The 20755-nt window shown below is 34.6% G+C and overlaps 1 protein-coding gene across 1 annotated transcript; it reads left to right on the top strand.

Annotated features, from left to right (window-relative positions):
- Positions 1-1073: 1073 nt before the first annotated feature.
- On the top strand, positions 1074-15860 carry LOC110804140 (probable starch synthase 4, chloroplastic/amyloplastic). The gene is made up of 19 exons (XM_022009705.2): positions 1074-1463; positions 2992-3025; positions 3114-3180; positions 3291-3419; positions 5207-5411; positions 7915-8049; positions 9010-9114; positions 9300-9398; positions 10407-10536; positions 11919-11969; positions 12056-12166; positions 12688-12797; positions 12941-13109; positions 13504-13590; positions 13716-13787; positions 15009-15122; positions 15233-15294; positions 15380-15473; positions 15576-15860. The coding sequence occupies exons 1-19, from the start codon at positions 1354-1356 to the stop codon at positions 15690-15692; spliced, it is 2001 nt and encodes a 666-aa protein (XP_021865397.1). The 5' UTR covers positions 1074-1353; the 3' UTR covers positions 15693-15860.
- Positions 15861-20755: the final 4895 nt, after the last annotated feature.

The following is a 20755-nucleotide window of genomic DNA, read 5'->3' on the forward strand; positions in this document are numbered from 1 at the left end:
TTCAATTCAAAGGGGGTTTACTTGTCAGCTCTCTTTCTGCTCTATTTGGCTATTTTGATTTTCACCAGATTCCTCTTTCCGTGGTTTTAGTTTGTTTCCTCTTTGCAAATCTTCCTTATCCTTTTTTTTTACTGCCCTTTGACAATAATTTTATTTTAGAAAAAAAAAGATAAATAAAGACTCGGTAAAAGATAATAAGAGATAAAGATAAATAAAACTCAGTAAAAATAAAAATAGATAAATAAAGACCCGGTAAAAGATAATAAAAGATAAATTTTGCTAGGAAGTAAAAAATATAAATAAAACTTAGTAAAAGATAATACGAGAAAAGTAAAAATAGATAAATAAAGATAAGGTAGTAAAAGATAATACGAGATAAATTTTGAACATTTTTATAAGATAAATAAAACTCAGTAAAAGATAATAAGAGAAAAATATATATAGATAAATAAAAACCCGGTAAAAGGTAATAAGAGATAAGTTTTGAAATTTTTTTAACAGATAAATAAAGATCCGTTAAAACTGACATACTCATCGATTATAAAAACAATCATTATTCTAACTATCGCTTAAGGTTGAAAAAAAAATCTCATACAAACATAAATTTAACCCGTGCATCGCACAGGCTTTAAATCTAGTACATTAAAATTTTGTAAATTATGGCGCATTTAGGAAATTTCGACATCTTTTAGCTTTTTATGCAGAAATCGCTAAGTCTTAGAAATTTGAGTAATAGTATGCCTGTGGGATTAATGAGTGAAAATTTCATTGTAGGAATAAAAAGTGGAAGAATTACTTATTGTAATAAATTGATGATGTAAATATGTTATAGGATGATGAATCATGAGGTCTTAACCTATTGTACGATAGATTTTAGGTTCAATTTTATAGGTTAATAAGATTCCGTTCTATTAGACTTATTTTATCTGAACTTATCTAAATTAAGTGAATTTATGTGAGCTTATAAGTCAAAATAAGTCAATAAAATATAGAATTGTATAAAGTTTTTAAAACGTCACGCTTACTTTAAAAAAAAACAGTTGGGATGCACTTGCTAAAAAATGGAAGGTGTATTAATTTTGAATGGCTAGACGGAGTCGCGGAGGGAGTGATAAGTTATCGTTTTGTAATAATTTAGAAAGTGTGTGTGAATGTCTGTTTAAGTGTTTAGTTCAGTCGTTGGGAGGAACTTCCATTTTAGGAGTGCCACGGTGAACACGCCGAGGAAGAGTGAAAGCTCTATTTTTAGAAACTTCCTCCATTAATGCACCCTAAATTTGGAACTTTGCAAATTCCTTCTTTCTCAAATTCTTTGTCTCAATTTTGATGTAGTTAATTCAACAATTAAATTAAATGGCAGTTTTAGCGAATTCGTTTGTTCATCTGCCTCCATTTTTAGCAAAAACTTCCTTCAGAAGCTCCAGAAAATCAGTTACAACTAGAATACCAATTATTCGCTCCAGGTAATTCATTTCACCATTTTCGATGTAATTCTTTCATCATTCTTTATTTTACTGTTAATTTAGCAATTTTGTTCATTTGACATTGGAATTTGAAGATAAGGTTGTGGTGTTTTTTCTTTTTTTGTTGTACTGTTGATTTTTTGGAAAAATTGTTCTATTTGATTCATATCAAAAGTTACTTTCATTACAGTATAGTTTAGCAAGATTGGTCAACATCTCTAGATTCTCTACTTTAAGACACACTCCCTCAATCCCTATTTGATTGCTCAATGGAAGAAATTACACTTAATTAAGAATTGAGCGTAAATAATGCACAATGGGTTTGGCCACGTAAGGAGAGAGAGTAAGTAGGAGAATGAATTTTACTACGGAGTATTTTAGGTATGGAGCAATCTCAGACATTCAAAAAGGAAAACGAGACAAATAAAAAGGGACTGAGGGAGTATTAGTTAAGTTAACAACGCGTTTGGTAGGTGGCAATAGATGGTTTTGGAAATGCAATTGTTATTTTATGGAAATGCAACCAAAACCTCTCAAATTTATGTTTTTTTCATTACTAACAAATTCCATTTTCTCATGTGGTTTTGGGTGGTAGCGAAATTTATGAAGAGAAAGACATTGTCTAGGGTTGATTAGCATTACCATGGCCTATTGGCCATTGACAAAGGAATTTTCTCACAGATTTACATACATTTCTTATCAACACAATTTTTTTTTTATCAACTACCAAACAGGTCTTCAATATTTCGAGCATATCTAATTCGATCCTCAATTGTGAATTTGTACTTTGTAAGTCTTGGGTCACATGGTGGTAATTCATTACTTTGACGGCCCGTTTGGTAGTCGGCCATAAATGGTGTCAATGGGAATGAATTTGTATGTAAATTTGTAAAGAAAATCAATATCCATTCCCATGGCAATGCTAGTTTACTCAAAATTATCTCTTTTTCTTTATAAATTTCCATTACCATCCATTACCATTTGGGGAGTGGTATTAGGTGGGAATGCAAATTTATGAAGAAAAAAACAAAGTTTGAGACAAAATTTCATTACCATGGACATCATGATGTTAATTTCTTGCCAAACAACAATAGGATTTATTCTCATTCCCACCGTTTATTACCGGCTACCAAACGAGCCGTGAGTCTCCTCACGTCCACATCATTGCACCATTAGTTTTGAAGATGGCACGCTGTCTAGCTGATAATGTATTGAAACTTTTCTCCAAAAAATAACTTGGGAGTTGATGTAATAAATCAAAATAAAGAGTGTATTGTTAGTTGTTACTCGTTAGTTCTTCTTATTTCTTAACTTTCATTAGAATGCAATACGGAGTAAAAGACATGAATGTGTTTTGGTTTTGATAAATATCTGTCATGTATTTGTTGAGCTCTTTGGTATTGAATATTGCTGCTTAAGGTGTAATAGTGGAAACTCAAAAAAAAGAAAAAAATTCCTACTTTCTGTAAAATAATATAGATATGTTCTGCAGCTCTCTTAGATTAATTTAATTAATTTTTTCATACAGCGTGGAAGCTCATGATAGCGTGGACATTTCTCAGGTGTGGATATTTGATACTTGCTTTTGTTTGACAGAATTTAGTTTGTTACTAATTATTGATCTGTATCTTTGAAAATAATCATGTGCAGGCGTCTAGTAGCGAATCAGAACTGCAAAAGAGTGATGTATGGCGACTCTTCTCAGAAGCTCAGCAGAGTAAGATCCAGTTTTCATAACATCAATTCTGAAATCAATGTGTAGTTTTTTAATGATGGAAAGGGAGCAGTTGCCTATGAGAATTTTTTGGTTTGTTAATAAATATGCAGACATACTGTATTTGGACAAACAACGCATGGCTGCGGTTCAAGAGCTGAATAAAGCAAACATGGAGATTCAAACTCTGCATCAAAGAATAGAGACTCTGGAGGCTGGAAAGCATCAAAATTCCATAAGAGGTAATTTTGTCTGAAATCTTTACTTTGAAGGACAACTGGAAACTTGATGCAGAAAGTTTTTCATCTTGTTTCCGGAAGTCCTTTTTATAACCTATTATGTCTGCAATTGATTCCTACATAGTGCAATAATCTTTTCATAAAATAAAGTTCGGAAGTTTTGTCCTCTTAACAAGGCTCAAAACTAAGGCTCAGTTCTATTCACTTTATTTTATATGAACTTCTGTTATCAAACTTAATTGAACTTGTCTGAATTTTTTTAAAATTCACCGTATCAGAATTTAGTTTCAGTGTAGCGGTAACCACTGTAGCAAAACTTATTTTCACTAGTGGAATTATTTTGTGTGAACTTGTCTTAACTTATTTAAACTTATCCGAACTTATTTTGCCCAAAATAATACAAAATGAGTCAAGTAGAACAGGGACTAAAGGTTAAGATCTTGCATTATTTATGAAATATGATATTTCTGTTGTGTCTGTGCTTCTTAAGTATAGACCCTTCGGGCACGTCATAACGTTTCATTTATCTTATGGCAATGACTATGCTTTTTTGCAGAGTTGCTATCCACACACTACAGCTACTCCTTACTCTACATTCCCTATTTTGCTTTTCACAATATTCTGTACATCCTTACAGCTATTCCTATGAAAGTGATTCTTTCATTCCAAAAATTGTCGTCTCTTGCTTGCCATACTTTGTGCACTGCATCACTCACAGCAGAACTGCACTGATTACTTTTCTGACCAGACTTTGTGCACTGCATAACTCACAGCAGAACTACTGATTACTTTTCTCTAGACCATAGAGCCTTATAGGAAACTCTGATCCATTAGAAGAGCTACACCAAGTTTTTCTTTCTGTATTGCACTTCCAGCTATTACAATCTTCTTGTAAGCATCTCTTACTGTATTCACACTCAAAGAGAAGATGTTGATGCGTTCCACTGCTGGCACCACAGCTCAGGCGCTCATCAGCTTGGCTAATACCAGATTTCTTCAGCTTTGCTTTTGTTTATAACCTCCACAGTACAGCTAATTGAAGATCTATGTTTGCGAAGAGAACTCTATTCCAAACATTCTTTCCCAATGAGACTGTGTTTTGGTTTCTCTTAGTTCATTGCTTGTACACTTTGCTGATTGGGAAGGTCTGAGAAGCAGGCCAATTCTGTAACACAGGCTGCAACTCCTGCCTTGCTTTGCACAAATATTCATGAACCAACTGGCACCAGCAGGTGGATTAAAAGGCCACCAATTCCATTCATTAATATAGACGCCTTAGACGGAGCGTATCCATTTGACCCAAAGGTCATCTATTTTGTTTCCTAATTCCAATCAAACTTTCCGACAGCTACTTTATTCCAAAGTACGATGTTTCTAATACCAGGCCACCAAATTTCTTGGGAGAGCATACCATTTCCAGCTAACATAACCTGGCCTCTTATCATCAGCAAGCCATTCCATAAGAAGCTGCTACATATGCTGATTATCTTGTTGAGGACAACCTTGGGAAGAATGGGCCCAGTAGCTGTGAATATAGATAAAAACAGAGTTTATAAGCTGAGTCCTATGCTCCTACCTGCAAAAGACAGATTTCTAGAGCTCCAGGTTCTGATTTTAGTGACCATATTGTCCGCCCCCCCCCCCCCCCCCCCCCCCCCCCCCCGGTGGTAATATTGTTGGTAAACTTGTAGTTTTAAGGATGGATGAACACTTTCAGGGAACTATTAGCTTTTACTTACTGGTGGTTCATGTAAATTTGTCCTATTTTATTTAGTTTTTCCGTTAAACAGATAATTCAACAAATCTCTGGGAATTACTTCTTCGGATAGATTCAATGGTCCTTACCGGCATGATTGACAAAGGAGATGCATCTGATTTAAGAAGGCTGGTCATGGATTCTAAGGTCAGTTTACAAGATGACTTCGTTCCTCTTCTGCAGAAGACGGATTCTGAGCTTTTGGCTGAGTTGCGTCGTTTGTCACTTCAAACTAAAAGGTGAAATAATCTGAAAATTGTGAGTACCTGTTTTCGATGTAGTTTATCATGTTCTAAATTTTTCTGCTAGGCGTAAATGCAAGAGTGTTAAATTGTACTCCTTCCGTCTCGTAATTACAGTCTTGTTCTCCTAATCGGGCGTACCAAAAATTATAGTCTTGTTTCTATTTTTGTCAATTAAACTTTCCACTTTCCCATGTATTATATTAACTAAAAATGCATTGAAACCTGTGTTTTTAGTCAAATAGGACTACAATTATGGTACGCAGGGAGTAGAATTTTATAAAATATGGAAGTTTAAAAGTTTCATTAGGGAAGTTTTGGAAGTTGTGGTAGATTCTTCACTATATCTGTAAATAAGATCAAAGTAAAATGATTACAACATCTTTAAAACTGAAATTAAATACAGGACAAGGAGAACAAGTACAAATTCCCATTATTTACTAGGCATGCAAAGTACACGCCTAATTTGGGTGCAATTGCTTTAGTGGCCAAATGCTGCATTAGTCTGTCACAAAACTTCAGTCAAAGATAAATGTCCCAACTGTTTAGTTTCTAAAATATTTCAATCTAGGACATATTCAACTTTTAACTGCCCATTACAACAATATCTAGTGCCTTATGTTATAATGTGCAGTACCTCTTACTTAGATAGCATTCACACAGTTGACTAAGGACATTTTCTTCCAAGTTACAGGGTTGTTCTTTATAATCCATATTTGTATTGACATTTCTGCTCTAGAATATAAAATGCTGTTTATAGGAAAGTATCAGTATTTTAACGATTACCAGGTATTAAATTAGTTGGTCTTGAACCTAGATCTTTAAGGGAAGTGGAAGCTGACTATGTGTTTCTCACCATTAATATCTCCCAAGTTGTATGCCGTCGTGCTAATTACAATTTTAGGTATGTATTGCTATTTGTTTTCTGAAGTCTCTTACACAATGTTGTTAGGACCGGGCTTGGAAAAAAGGGAGTTATGGAATTGAATACTAGATCCTGCAGATATGCATAAAGTATGATAGTAGTGCTCAACATAGTATGAATCATTCATAGTTGAAGGTTGAACTTTGAAATGCTATAAAATCAATTTTAAACTTTTCAGATAATAAAAAAAAAAAAGTAAATGGTACTAACTTATTTGCAAGTTGTTGCTATCGAGAATTCCGTTTTCATGTCGTGAATCTAAGATTAGAATTTTAAGATCTTGGCAACAGTAGGATCCTACTAGGATTAGGATCATCACATTTGTAGGATCCTTCAATCCGGATTTGGGTTTTAGCAATATTGCTCTGACATATAGAGATAGAAGTATAGCTATAAGCTCTATTCGAAAGCTGTATATTTTTTCGGTACATAAGTTGCATATGATCAAGTCATTGCCTTTTGAAAACTAAGGGTAATGTTTGTGGAAAAGAATATGGCCCTAACCTCTTGTGTATGCTAGTTTGTATAAAAGAACTCTTTTTATTTGAAAGTTGTTTGACCACCCATATTTTATTTACTGTTAACAATTAATCACCCCCTCACCCATAAATGTTGTTCAATTTTCATTAGAAAACAAAGAATGTCGTTGTATGGGTGTATTCTACTCACCTCCTACCTCTTGATCTTTTTCTTTCTTTCCTTTCCTTTCCTTCTTTTCTTTTTCCTCAATTCTTTTAAGGCCTCGCCATGGTAAGGAGATATAGGAGCTCACTTTGATATTTTGAGATTTTGATTTGTTCTTCACTGTTACTAGATAGAAAATTTGACGTTATACACTTGACATTACTGGCAGTCGTAACGTACATTGTCAAACTTCTATGAACAACTTGCTTCTTTGTCAAAATCAATGCCAAGTTGCCAACAGTCGTCTGCTCCTTCTATATTTTTCTTCTTCCTCTGTGAAATGTACGCCCACTTTGCTGTACCCTTCATTTTGGCACTGCTCTTTCCCATTAAGACACGTGAGGATCAGGTAGGCTTTGAGTTTTAGCCAACCATACCCTTTTTTCTACAGACCTTTTATATGAAAACACTTGGAAAATGAGCAATTTACTCATTACTGATGAACAACCAACCATAAATGTTAGAATTTAGAAATGAAGAACTACTATTTTTAATACATGTCTAATTTATGAACTAAAATACAGTAATGAACCATAGACACTCAGCTGAATGTAGACTGCATGCCTATGTAAAAAAAAAGGAATACCTTGTAAGTTGTTAACATGATACTTATCAAGGGTTCATTTATATGAGTTAAAAAATATAAATTGTGATTTTGAGATTCTTAAAGAAAATAAAATAAAATAATGAAAACTAAACAACTAAAAGTATTTATACAACTGCAGAACAGCCTTGCGTAAACAATCTAGAACAAGATGCTATTTGGTTTGTGACCATTGAGGTCTAAAAATATTCAGGGCTTTGTGAAATTTTCGTTGCTTGTAATTTTCCTTTGTATCTTTTTTTATTAGGAGGTCTCTCCGACTAACATACTTTTAATTTTCTTTCCAGGAGTGGCTTTCATGTAATACACGTTTGCACCGAAATGGAGCCAGTAGTTTCTGTTGGATCGTTAGGACCTTATGTTACTGGCATATCGTGTGCGCTGCAAAGGAAGGGCAATTTGGTTGAGGTTATTTTACCAAAGTAATCATGGTCGACTCATGGATCTCATCTTCATTTTCTGCTATGCTACATGACTAGCAATTTCAAATGCTATAGACTAAGATTGCTTTTTTCTTTTTGCATTCTAGTAATGTCTGACTCTTAGTTTTTCTTATTAGACAGTAATGTTATTGTTATATACGCCCTTTTAATCGACTAGATGTGTCTTTTATGGTCAAACCACACTAACTTTAACCTTAGGATTGTCAGATTTCTATTGAGATTATCATTACACAATTTTTGTAAAATATAATGGTAGAAATTTGGGGTTAAACCTAACAATTTCTTACCACAAAGTCAAACGGGACCTATTATTTTGGGACCAAATCATTAAAACTAACTTACTAAGGTATTCTCTTTTGGGAATTGAACCAATTCCTCAAGAATCAAGACCCTAGCATTACGGTAGTTTATATTTTTTTTGTATGTTCTGTTAAGAGTGGATAGAAATGTGGAAGTCTTGTCTTCTGATACTGAAGCTAGAGGAACCAGAATATGTGCCCTGGTGGTTATCAATGCCTTTCTGCTCACTTGTCACAGGTTGTCAGTGCCTTACAGCCGACTTACTTTTTTTTATGGTTGTTTAGGATAAAATTGATGTCTTGATATGTATATATTCATTGTTGTAGATGGTCGGGATTGTGTCTTATGGTCCAGTGAAGTAAGAGATAAAAATGGCTACTGCATTTTGGCTGTTGTAGCTAATTCCTAGTGCTTCTAATCTTTCTAGTTATTCAGATGATTTTGCTAGATTCGTATTTTAATCAAAGTACACGCCTCCTCTGATCTCTTTGTGAGTGAATCAAATATATTATTCTTGCAAGTTAACCTTTTAGCTCCTTTCAGTAGATGAGAATATGGTGCTTCAGAACCTTAACTTTGTGATTTTGGCTCAATCTTAATTGGCAGTTGTATCACTAGTCGAATACATTTTATGAACAGGTATAAAAGCTTGGACTTGAGTGAGGTACAAGGATTACAAGAAACACAATCAGAATTCTATTCGTATTTCAATGGGCAATTACATGCAAACAAAATATGGACTGGGTGAGAATTTATTCCTTCATTCGTTTGTATCTGTATAATGTATTAGGGGAACAAAATTATTTTTACACATGTATTGGGTTCTTGGGGATCTGGAAAAACATATTTGGTCTACCTCTCGAGTTGTTTATCATTTATGTTGTGTAATACGTGATTCTAAAAGCATGTGATTTTCAATTTTGAAACAGTGTAGTCTGTGGGATTGGAGTGACTTTTATTCAACCTCTGTACTATTCGCCATTGTTTGACCGTGAGATGGTTTATGGCTACTCTGATGATTTTGAAAGGTACATGTGTGCATCTTTTCAATTTTACCCCATGCTACCTTGGCTCTTGTACACATAGGTTTCTTCATGGTGTCTTTGAAAAGAGTTACTCCCATTAAGCGAACTTCAGCTATTTTTTATTTGCTTGATGGAGGGTTACAATTTGCTGGTTGGTACATATGAAATCAACATCTTGTCATTTTCCTAGGATCTGTAAAGTACTGCTTGCTTCCAATAACTGATGTTTAGGATATGGTTGGAATATGTCCTACATTCATCGTTGATGATAAACTTCTGATAAGTAAGGTGGACACGAGATAAAGTAGAAATTCATCATCACATTGGCAGTTAATTTTTTTTTTCTATTATTTTGCCCTGATCATGGGCCACCTCTATTCAATTTTGCTAGTTAGCTTCCCCAATAATTTGGAAATAAAGACTGGATGTCAGATTAGATGTTCAATTACATGACATCCTAGGTAGTGAATGAGGCGCAATGATGACCCTAAATTTCCGTGATGATTGGTTCTTACCTAACAGGGGTTTAGCTAGTCATAGGGAATAAAGTGTGATTGTGGACTCATTTTAATTGGCATCTTGATAACATGGATAAAATAAGTTTCGTTGTTGTAATTCTGTTTTCAAGTTTCCTTTTTGGATCATACCTGAAAACTGCTTTCCAACAACTTTAAACCTTTATAAAGATTAAAATATGAGTTTGGAGTTATAAGTTTCAGTAATGTCTATTCTAAGAACAGTGAGTTGAGCATAATCAAAGTTTATGCAACAAAGCACTCTTTATCTGGTTCTATTTGAGGCATCGTTAATTTATACTACGTGTAATGTAATCTCTTGCATTATTTTGCGAGAGGAACTTATTTCAGGGACTTTCGACTTTTTAAGTTTGAGTTTTTTCTTTGTATTAGGCTTTACGAATTGTGGATCCAAGTGTTCAGTGTTCTATGGTGTTTTTTGTTGTATGATGAACTTAACCTTTGTCCTAATGAGTTGTTTATTAGATGCTGTCAGATTCGCATACTTCTCTCGTGCTTCGTTGGATTATTTGGTAAAAGTGGGAAAGTATCCGGATGTATTACATACACACAATTGGGAGACTGCAATAATTGGGCCACTCTTCTGGGATATATTTGCTAACCAGGTAGAAATGTGATATACCGAATACTAACTTTTATATAATATTTATCTGATTATTATTGTAGGTATTGTAGGATCATGAATATACTACATATCTACAGCATGACTGTTTATGTCACATCTGTCCATAACTCCATACCAGTTTATAGTAAAGTATCATCTCTCCTTGGCACCTTGATTTTAGTTGCATCATGGTACATGAGCAGAACGTTTACATTTTTCTTATATGTTAAAAAAGGTGATTTCCATTGTTGGCTACTGTTGCGATATATTTGTCATTTTAATTTGTTCTGTGTCTTTTGCGATCCTTGTAAAGAAGAATGCTTGTTCTTAAAAAGTGGGTTTATCCCTTGGGTCTTCTTATTCTCTTTGTCAGTCATCTACACACACTCACACACACACAAAAAGAGGCACCGTGCTCCAAAGTCCTAACTAAAGCAGCTATCTTATGGACCTCATAAACTCCTACTAATTGAATAAGTGATGATCTAATGGTTCTAGTCCTAAAAGTAGTAAACAGTGTTCTAGCTCAGATCAGATGCTTGAATCACAAGGTACTGTGTCATTTATCCCTTAAACCTATTCAGTGTTATCCGTCTGAATCTCCAGCTCTCTCAAACCCTTTTCTGCTGCCTGAATCACAAGTTACACATCATTAGGTGCTTTGGCCTCATTCTGAGGTGGCGATTTGGGCAACCTGATGCAAGGATAACCCTTGTCTAAACCCCAATCTCATGACTCTCTTGTATCCATCTGTCAAAGGGCAGCCTATATTGCTTCTGTGGCTTATGGTACTTTGAAAAATGGTGATTCAAAAGGTGTCCCAAGTTGATAGAGCTTGGTTCGTAACCTTAGGATAAACTTTTAAATTGGTAGTTGTAATATGTTGTAAGTCTCAGGCCTACTGTTGCTGTTGGCAGGTCCTTGAGACGAAGGGTCCTTCCTAGAATCCCTCTATTGGAACCTTGATTGTATGAGTGGATGATTGATTTTGGCAAATAATATTACTTAATTACCAAATAAATAAATACTGGTGCTTTGTATCGATGTGAAATAATAGTTCTCAGACGTGGCTATGACATTTTCACAGAAGCAAGCCCCCCCCCCCCCCCCACACACACACACACACAAAAAAAAAAAAAAGAAAAACTCTAGAATCCCCTTTAATGAATTAGCTTCCAAATGTTGGACTCCTATGCATGCCTAACAATGATGGCTAAGAAATTGTATGAAACTTGTATCATAACATTCATAAGTTGATAACCTTCCATTATTCACATGATTTTCTCTTTCTGATTTCTTAAAGTTCATTATCCTTCATAAGCTTTATGTTACCAAATTTTTTCTGTAGTGTTATCTTCTTGAATAATGAAATGTTTTGTTCAGGGATTTGCTGGTACCAGAATATTTCTAACATGCCTAGGCTTTGCTCCCCAGGTATGCAATTTTGTTTAACTTCGGCATCTCATTTTCTTTGGTCTTTCTATGATATGCTCTAACCATGAAAATGTCACCTCTTTTAGTGCCTTGAGCAGCCTGAAAAGCTTGAACTCTGTGGACTTGATCCCTCTAGACTCAATCGTCCAGATCGTTTGCAAGATAACACTAAGGCGCATCTTGTAAATATTTTGAAGGTAAAGTCTTAGAGAGATTCCTAATTGAATGAATAACTTGGATGTGTGAACGTTCCTGTTATTTTAACAAAGTGATAATGGACGTGACTTGTAACTTCTCAAAATTGTGTTGAAAGAAGGTCTTATATTCAAACATGGATCTATGTCATTAAAATTTCCTTGTTTGGGTTGGGCGACGATAGTAGCCTGATGCCTGATTGGGGAAAGATTAAACGAAAGAGGATCCCAAAATGGGAAGTGGGAAGGGCATACGGTGGGACTATATCTCTAATTTTGGTGAAACAGTATAAGAAATCTTAGTCATTATAATAGTTTCTTCCATTATCTGTGTTAACGTTTTGCGAGACGACTGAGTTGCTTCTCTTTTTGTTTGATCTGTTGGCAGCATGTGCTGTACCGAGTTGTTTTTAATTCAAAAGGAACTATTATATGTGCGTATTTTTTATTATATCCTAACTTATTTCCAAGGGATTGAATTGGAGGATTGTCAATTAAATGTGATCTCTTGTTAAATTTTGCAGGGTGGAGTTGTTTACTCCAATAAAGTAGTGGCTATGTCGTCCTTGAGTTCAAAAGGGACAATCATCCGGAGTCTTGGTCAAGGCCTTGAGCCAACATTGTCCACTCATAAGTAATTCTATTGTACTTTTGCTATTAAAATTGAGAATTTTTTCCTTGTCATACTCTATCCAAAATGGTGTAGAGTTTAGACCTAAAATAGTGCAATGATCGTGTGAAATTCTTTTAAATGTTGTGATTACACTCTGGATACAGGGATAAGCTAGTTGTTGCTCCATATGGATTTAATCAAACAATGTGGGATCCTTCGAGGGATGAATTACTTCCTGAAAACTATAGTGTTAATGACATGAAAGGAAAAGCCATCTGTAAAGGTGCACTACAGAGACACATGGGGTTCAGTGAGGATGCTTCATCCATTCTTGTATGTCTTTCGAATACTCTTTATCTTTTATGCTTCATATTCCTAGTCTATCTAATGGGGCGAGTTCTTAGCAACAAATGCAGTATTTAATTTTGAAGTTTGAATTAACTAGCTGGTAAAGAAGAGGGAGCCAATACACCTAAAGCTTTATATGAATCTTTATAATAGAATACTTGCTAAGGTGTTGCCATGTCTAGATTTAGAGCTTAATCATACTATGGCATGTCGGCATGAGAAACTAGCTACATACCTACGTTCATATATAATGAGTACCATAAGGATTAAACCGAAGTGAAATCATCTGCATACATATAAGCCCTCTCATTTGTTGTATCCGTATTGCGGAGTTGTTATTTTTCTCTTGTCCAATATCTAACAAATGATCAGTTGTAAGGTTGGATGCATCTTCTCTGAAATTTCAGACGTGGATCTGGAGAATCTGATCGGTTTCTTGCAGAATACTGCTTTGAGTGGAATTCAGGTTATGCAACATTCTCTATCATCCCCTTTTAGAAGCATTTTACTTTTCTGTCAGAAGAGTTTCGATTAGTAAATTGCCGAATATATTACCGTTAGCATGCTAAGTGTGTCCATCGTTTACTTCAGTTTATCTTCACTGGAGAAAGCAAGGTACCTAGAATCAACAGTGTGCTACAATCTCTCAGTGAAGGAGTTGAGGTAAAATATCTTGTTGTTGACTTGTTGCTTCTAGTCGAATCTCTCACATGTTCTTTTTTCAAATTTAACACTTGTATGTTTTTTCATCAATTTTAAATTTAATGTTCATACTTAATTTGGAAGGCAGGTGTAAAGATATTAGCTGTGTTTTCTTATAAAAGTTAATCTGTGGTTATTACTTATGATGCCTGAAAGAATCATTGAGGCTTGAGATTACCCTAAATTACTTATAGAATTAATCTTGTTCGTTCCATGTTTTTGAGAAAATCCTAAATCAATCCACCTCATTTTAGTGCCACTCAGAAAATCTTGATTCCAGATCATGCTTGTGCTTTCTGCACACTGCAGGACAGTGTTAACAGACTTCCGCTTCAATGCTGATACAATGCTTTGCAACTGGAAGAGTTGCCATGGTATTTTTTACCTGGATGAAGAGTTCGAAAATGGAGTCTAGATCTAGGATTGTCTTCTTGGAATTTCAATATTGCAGTCTGAAATTTTGGGGGTATAATTTTACTAACGGAATTTAGAAGCATGTGTGATTGGCCTGATGGCTAGACCTCTCAAATAGGCTCGGTGGGTAAACATATGGTTGATATATTTCATAATCAGGTTAAACCGTTAAATCATCCATCTCCGCTGATTTGCTTTTCCTGGTTGTAATCATTACTTTAACTCCTATAACATCCATAGTATAATATTGGATACAATAATGTTCATTTAATGACCTAGAGTTGATGCAACAAAGTCTAGAAAGAATTAAACAAAAGTGGTTGTGAAAGAAAAGAATGAAGCATGTATTACATGACAAAATCTGGGGCTCCTAAGTAGTAAGTATTATGATACTTATCTCATAACTCATCTATTGTAATCTGTGGAATTGCGTCGTTTGATTCAATTATTCAAGCTAACTTCTTCAATCTGACAACCCTGATCAAAAGCTCTGCTTTTTTAGTGGTCATGTTATTTCTGGCTTTGGGTTGAAAATCTTAGTTTAGGAACTCTCGTCTTTTTGAGAGGTTGATGAGTCTATTAGGAATTAGAGATCATGTATCTTTATCTAAGTTGAAACCATCTCGTCCATTGGTAGACTGGTAGTGGCGGTACTTTTATCCTTTTAAGTGTTCACCTTTTTTTTCCCCCAATCATGCTTATTTCCTCTTACTAACATGATACGGGTTATCTCTGAAATCGCTTGACTAAATAATATATGATCTGCAGGATAGGAATGTCAGATTTATAAACAAGTATGACGAAGCTCTAACACATTTGATATTTGGAGGATCGGATATAATATTGTGTCCCTCATACGAAGATCCAGTGCTTCAAGTGCCGGTATGTTCATGACTTGTAACTTTGGTAAATTATACTACGTAGTTTGGTCAATATCGAGAAGAGTATGTCCGACTTATTCATACGTGTGTTTGTTTGTTGTTTAAATATAGCTGAAGGCTATTAGATACGGAGCTGCCCCCATTTTGGTGACCTCCACTGAACGAAGATTCAGGTACATCTTTCTCCAATCCCAATGCTAGCTTCTTGGAAGAGATACTTGTCTCATCGGGGGTTTTTCTATGTGTGATTCGGAGCAGGGATTTTGTGGAGCTCGACTTTAGAAGCACTCAGTTTTCTCAATACATCTCGACGTTTTCAAATATGTCACTGATGCAAGCTCTTGATGAAATGGTGAGTAATCCAAATTAGTCATTTTACTCCCATGTACTTCAATTCAAGCCCTTAGTTACACATTGCATTCAACTTATGTTTTCCTTTTGTTTCGTAAACTAGAGGAATAATCCTTTGAAATGGAGTCAAAAGATAAAGGAGGCAATGTTGAAGGACTTCTCATGGGATGCTGAGTGTTATGATGTGCATATTTCTGCGTATGAATCCTTAAAGAACTAGTAAGTTGTAACATGTAACAAATTGTATTATATCACATATAAACATGTGTAACTTACTCTTTCCCGTCTTCTACGCGATTCAATGTACGTGATTCTACGCGATTCAATGTACGTGATTCTACACGATTCAATGTACGTGATTCTTTTCAAATAGAACGTGTTGGTTCTATCGGCAGGCTCGGTCCTATCTTCATTTATCAAGCGGCTAATTGGATGGTCTATTGCGGACATCCATCTTGCTTTTTGATACTTACTCCGTATTAATTACTTGTATATTGTTGATTACTACGTATGAACATAAAAGGAGTTTAGTTAGATAGTTATAGTGTTTGTCTATTGAAGAGAGTCTTCCCTCAAAAAAAGGTCATATTTTGTCACTTTCCAAATCATAATTTATGATTGTACTTCTCTTGTGTTGGTAATTTGTTTGAAATGAAAATGATACAAATTTCCAATATTCAGTATGTGTGAGACTTAAGGAATCGTCCAGACAAGCAAAACGTATGTTTTAATAGAGTAAAGGAAACTGGTAATAAATCGCAAAATAGGACTACTCACAATGATTACGGAGATGAGTAGATGAGTAATGCCTAATTTGAAGAACTCGAGTCAATTGGAGATTTTCCCACAAACTTGAAATTTTCAAAAATTCCAATATTTTGGGAGAAATTGAGGTTTTAGAGTGAAAAACTTACTTTGTTTGCCTATTATGCATAAAAAAAAGTGAAAAACTTGGATGTGGTGATGATTTATAGTCGATTGTTGAGAGCAGAAATCGCATGTTTGTGAGTAGTGAAAAAAGGATCGGTGCTTAAAACTAAAATTTGAGAGCAGAAATCGCGACAGGTTTAGTATTCTTCCTAAGAATACTGACATTAATAATATTATCTCTATTATATAAAGGAACAGCTGAGGGCGTTTTGGTAACTCCACTTTTCGTGTCCCCAAGCAAAAATACCAATATAGCCTTCACACTTCAGTTGCAACACAAACCCTTCGGCCTTCCGCCTTCGCCCTCCTCTCCCGTTTTCTTCTCTCTCCTCCCTTCCTGCAACACAAACCCTTTGCTCCCCCTCCCGTTTTCTTCTCTCTCCTCCCCCCGTTCGTTTTCTTCTCTCTCTGTTAAGAAGAGAAGGAAGAAATCATGGTCCAGCCCACTAAAGCAAGCCCACTACAATATTTCAGCTCATGTAGTTTTTATCCAAAAATACTCTCTACTTGTTTTTTGTTTTCTTGCCAATTATGGCAATGATTGTTTTGCTGTTTTCTAAGTTGATATGGGACAGCTGTAAGGTAGAGTTGGTAGGGTGAATGCCTCCAACTTTGTGGCAGTAGTGCGCCGCCTATTTAAGGGCATGTAAGAGCTCATTTTATACCATTGTTAATCATGTGCGAAAAAAATCCCCATCCCTCTCTCTCCACCCACTTTCTCACTCATCATTTTCCATTTTCCCCATTTGCATTTTATTTTTCCCCACCACCCTCTTATCCATGTGCAAAAAATTCTCCCCTTCCCTCTCTCTACCCACCACTTCTCTCTCTACCACATTCTCCATCAACTATATACCTACCTTATTAATATTAGTTATATGATTATGTTTATTAATAAATATATTTATGTTAATTAATCACGTTTAAGTAAATACTACTTATACATAATAACTAATTATTTAAAATTTATTAATTAAACTTAGATAAATAATAACAAAATTACTAATTAATAGTAGTAAATAATGAGTAATTTTATTAATTGAACATACGATTACATTAAAGGATTATACAACTCTAAAAATAAGATAAGACTTAAAGAACTAGTACATTGATGGATCAAACTCATAATATTAATATTAATATCAGTAGAAATAACAAATAATAATAATAATAATAATAAGAATAATAATAATAATATTATTATTATTAATATCAGTAGAAATAATAACAATATTAATTTTAATAATAGAAAACGAAATATGGAATAACAATTAATAATGAAAACTTATTTACGAAATAAGAGAGAGAAATGGTTTTTTTTTTGTGTCAAAATATATGAAAATGGATGTCAATTTATAGATCTTGAAAAAATATGGCCGTTGGTATTTTTTTTATTATTTTAATAATCAGAACATACAAAAAATAGCCGTTGAAATATTAACGTTACAAAATTTAAACAAGGAATCTGATTGGTTACTGCCAGGACACGTGTCACGCAGCCATTGGGCGTGCTGACGCGCAGGTGGCTGGCAGCAATAGTTTTTTTTGTTATTTGCAACCAAAGTGACGTGTTTTAGTGTTTAATTCATCAAAACTATGTGTTTTGGTCTATATATAGTCTTTTTTTTAAACCCACCCTTTATTTTCAGAATTGGTGGGCCCATTTGGAGGGGATTTTTGAGAAGGAATTGTTGAATTTTGCACGTCCCAAGTGGGTTTTACATTTTGCACTTCCCAAGTGTATTTTTTCCCCCACCATTAAACCCCAAAATTTCCATTTTCCCCCTTATTTTTCCCCAAGTGCAAAAAAAAACTCCACCATTAACAATGCTCTTAGAACACAACAAACAATGAAATGAAAGAGAGAAAATGCTTGCTTGCTTGCTGGAAATTCTGAGAACTTGCATACATAAAAGCATGAACGATCAAAGGCTGACTGTCAACATGGTATCAGAGCATCAGGTTCCACTAAAGCTCTCATTTTTACTTCTTTCCAGTTAGGTAGTTCATGTTTTTCATATCCTGGTTATATGCCTGTGTTGTAATCCCCCGTAATTTTATACATTTTATTTATATATTTTAACGAATATTTAATATATTTAATATATATTTAAACATAAATTACGGATTTTAGAAACGAATATAATTGAAATATAATTATTTTATTTCATTTCGAACACTTTTAATGATTATGAAATGAAAATGTATTTTCGAGTTTTACTTTAAAACGAATTCGAGTTGCAAAACCATGTTCTATTGAAATTAGAAAACAAGTCCTAACCCATTGAGGATATCCTACTCCTAGCCCAATTGGGCAAAGCCCAAACAAAAAAATAAAACCCTCCCCTTCTCCTTCCTGATTCACGTAAAGCAGAAAGAAAAAAAAAAAAAAAAAAAAAAGAGAGAAAAGGGAGCCTTCTTCAACCTCTCGACCAGCAGCTTCATCAACCTCCACCGCGCCGCCGTCCCAGCCACCGACCACCCACGTTCTCCTCCTCCACCGTTCGGTATCTCTCCTCCTCCCCTTGTTCTTTCTTTCTTTTTTCGTTCCTTTCCTCCCCTCTGTTTTTCGTTGTCCATTAGCTTAGCCCTTGTCGTTTTCGCAGCATCACCGCGGCCCAGCCACCGTCGCCGGTAAACCTTTGCCGCGAGCCACCGCCGTCCCGCCGTCCAGCTCTTCTCTCTCCTTAATTCTTGGTTATTTCTTAAACCCTAAGTAACTAATTATATTTAAATTAAAGTTTGTTAATTTAGATTATGTTCTTAAATTAAATTTGTATTTTTTTATGGTAAATATGACTTTCAGATTTGATGTTGAGATTAAAAACGAATTAATTTTCAGTTTTGATTAATTAAAATTGAGATTAGGGCTTAATCATGATTTATTAACTTGAATTATGTTTTCTTGAATTAAAGTTATGGGTTTTGTGATTTAAATTATAAATTTGAGATTATATGGATTTTATAATAAAGTTATTAATTTTCAGATTATCAAGTTACATTGAAATATTGGTTTTTGATTGTTTAAAGTATGAAATTCAAGGTTTTTATAATTATTAATCATGATAGGTTGAGTATGGATTATTGAATTGATTGTTTTGAGATACTAGGAACGTAGGTTGACCTTGGGGAAGCTTTTAATTAAATGAATTTATATTGCTGAAAATTTAAAAGTACGATGTTTGCAAAAGTTTTCAACGAATTTCAATCACTAGTTCAATAATTATGATGCTAGGAAAGCAAATGTTTAAGTTTTGAGATTGGGGAAAGCTCTAAATATGTTTATGATACGTTTAGAATGCTTTATTATGGTTGCCAATGACTAGAAGTTGATTGAGATTACTTGTTGGTTGTTTTAGGCGGAGAATTCTCTTTAGGCGACTTTTGAAAGTGTTAAAGTGGCCTATCAGTTTGTTTACACAAGGTACGTACATACCTGTGTGCTTGGAATGTGTGCTAATTGTTGAAACCATGTTGAATTATTGATGAACTTGGTTATGTTAATGTTGTGGATGAACTTAGTCAGGTTGAAATTGCATGTTTGATACTGTTGGATGAACATATTAAACCTTTATTGCATTTTGAGGATTATAACATGTTAGTATGGAAGATTGATGCAAACATGTTTGATTGGGAACACTAGATTATTTAGTATATAATTCAGATCAGTTAATTGTTGTTCCCTTTTTAGCTTTTCACTACTTTATGAGGGCGGAGGACCTTATTTAGTAAGTTGAAACCTTATACCCATATTCAGGGGTTGATCAGTATTAAAGAAAAGATTGGAGTTAATTGGAATGAGTCTTGTTTGATGCCTTTGTGATCACTTACTCAATTCCAAGATAAAAACAGTTATGAATAAATGTGAGTTGCATGCCTTATGTGATTGTTGAGTCATAACAGGGTGTCAATTTGTAAATCATGTAAAGTGAAACTGAGTAGCAATAGCTTTAGACTGTGCACGTCTAAAGTGACGGACAAACAGGAGTTGGGGTTCATGGTGGTAGCCCATGGCCTTTCATTCGGACCGGATTGATCACCGCGTCCTATTTTCAGTCAAACGTTCCTCGATATCGCAGGTCACTGAGGTTACGGAGTCGCGCCCGTACCTCGCCTAGCTAGAAAACTCGGTCCATTGCCTATTTCAATTAAAATAATATTATTGTTATAAAAGTCTAGTCCAGTCTAGCCTAGTCTAGTTAAGTATGGTCGTCAGATTATCATGCTTTGTCTGCCCTTAATGATGTTTAATAGTATCATGTTAGGATTATTATTTCTTTAGTATGTAGTACTCAGCTTTGCTGATTACGTGCTTTGTGTGTGTGTGTTGATCATGGCTATGCCTATTGATCC

Source organism: Spinacia oleracea, chromosome 6, assembly GCF_020520425.1.
Source record: "Spinacia oleracea cultivar Varoflay chromosome 6, BTI_SOV_V1, whole genome shotgun sequence".
Taxonomy (NCBI): domain Eukaryota; kingdom Viridiplantae; phylum Streptophyta; class Magnoliopsida; order Caryophyllales; family Amaranthaceae; genus Spinacia; species Spinacia oleracea.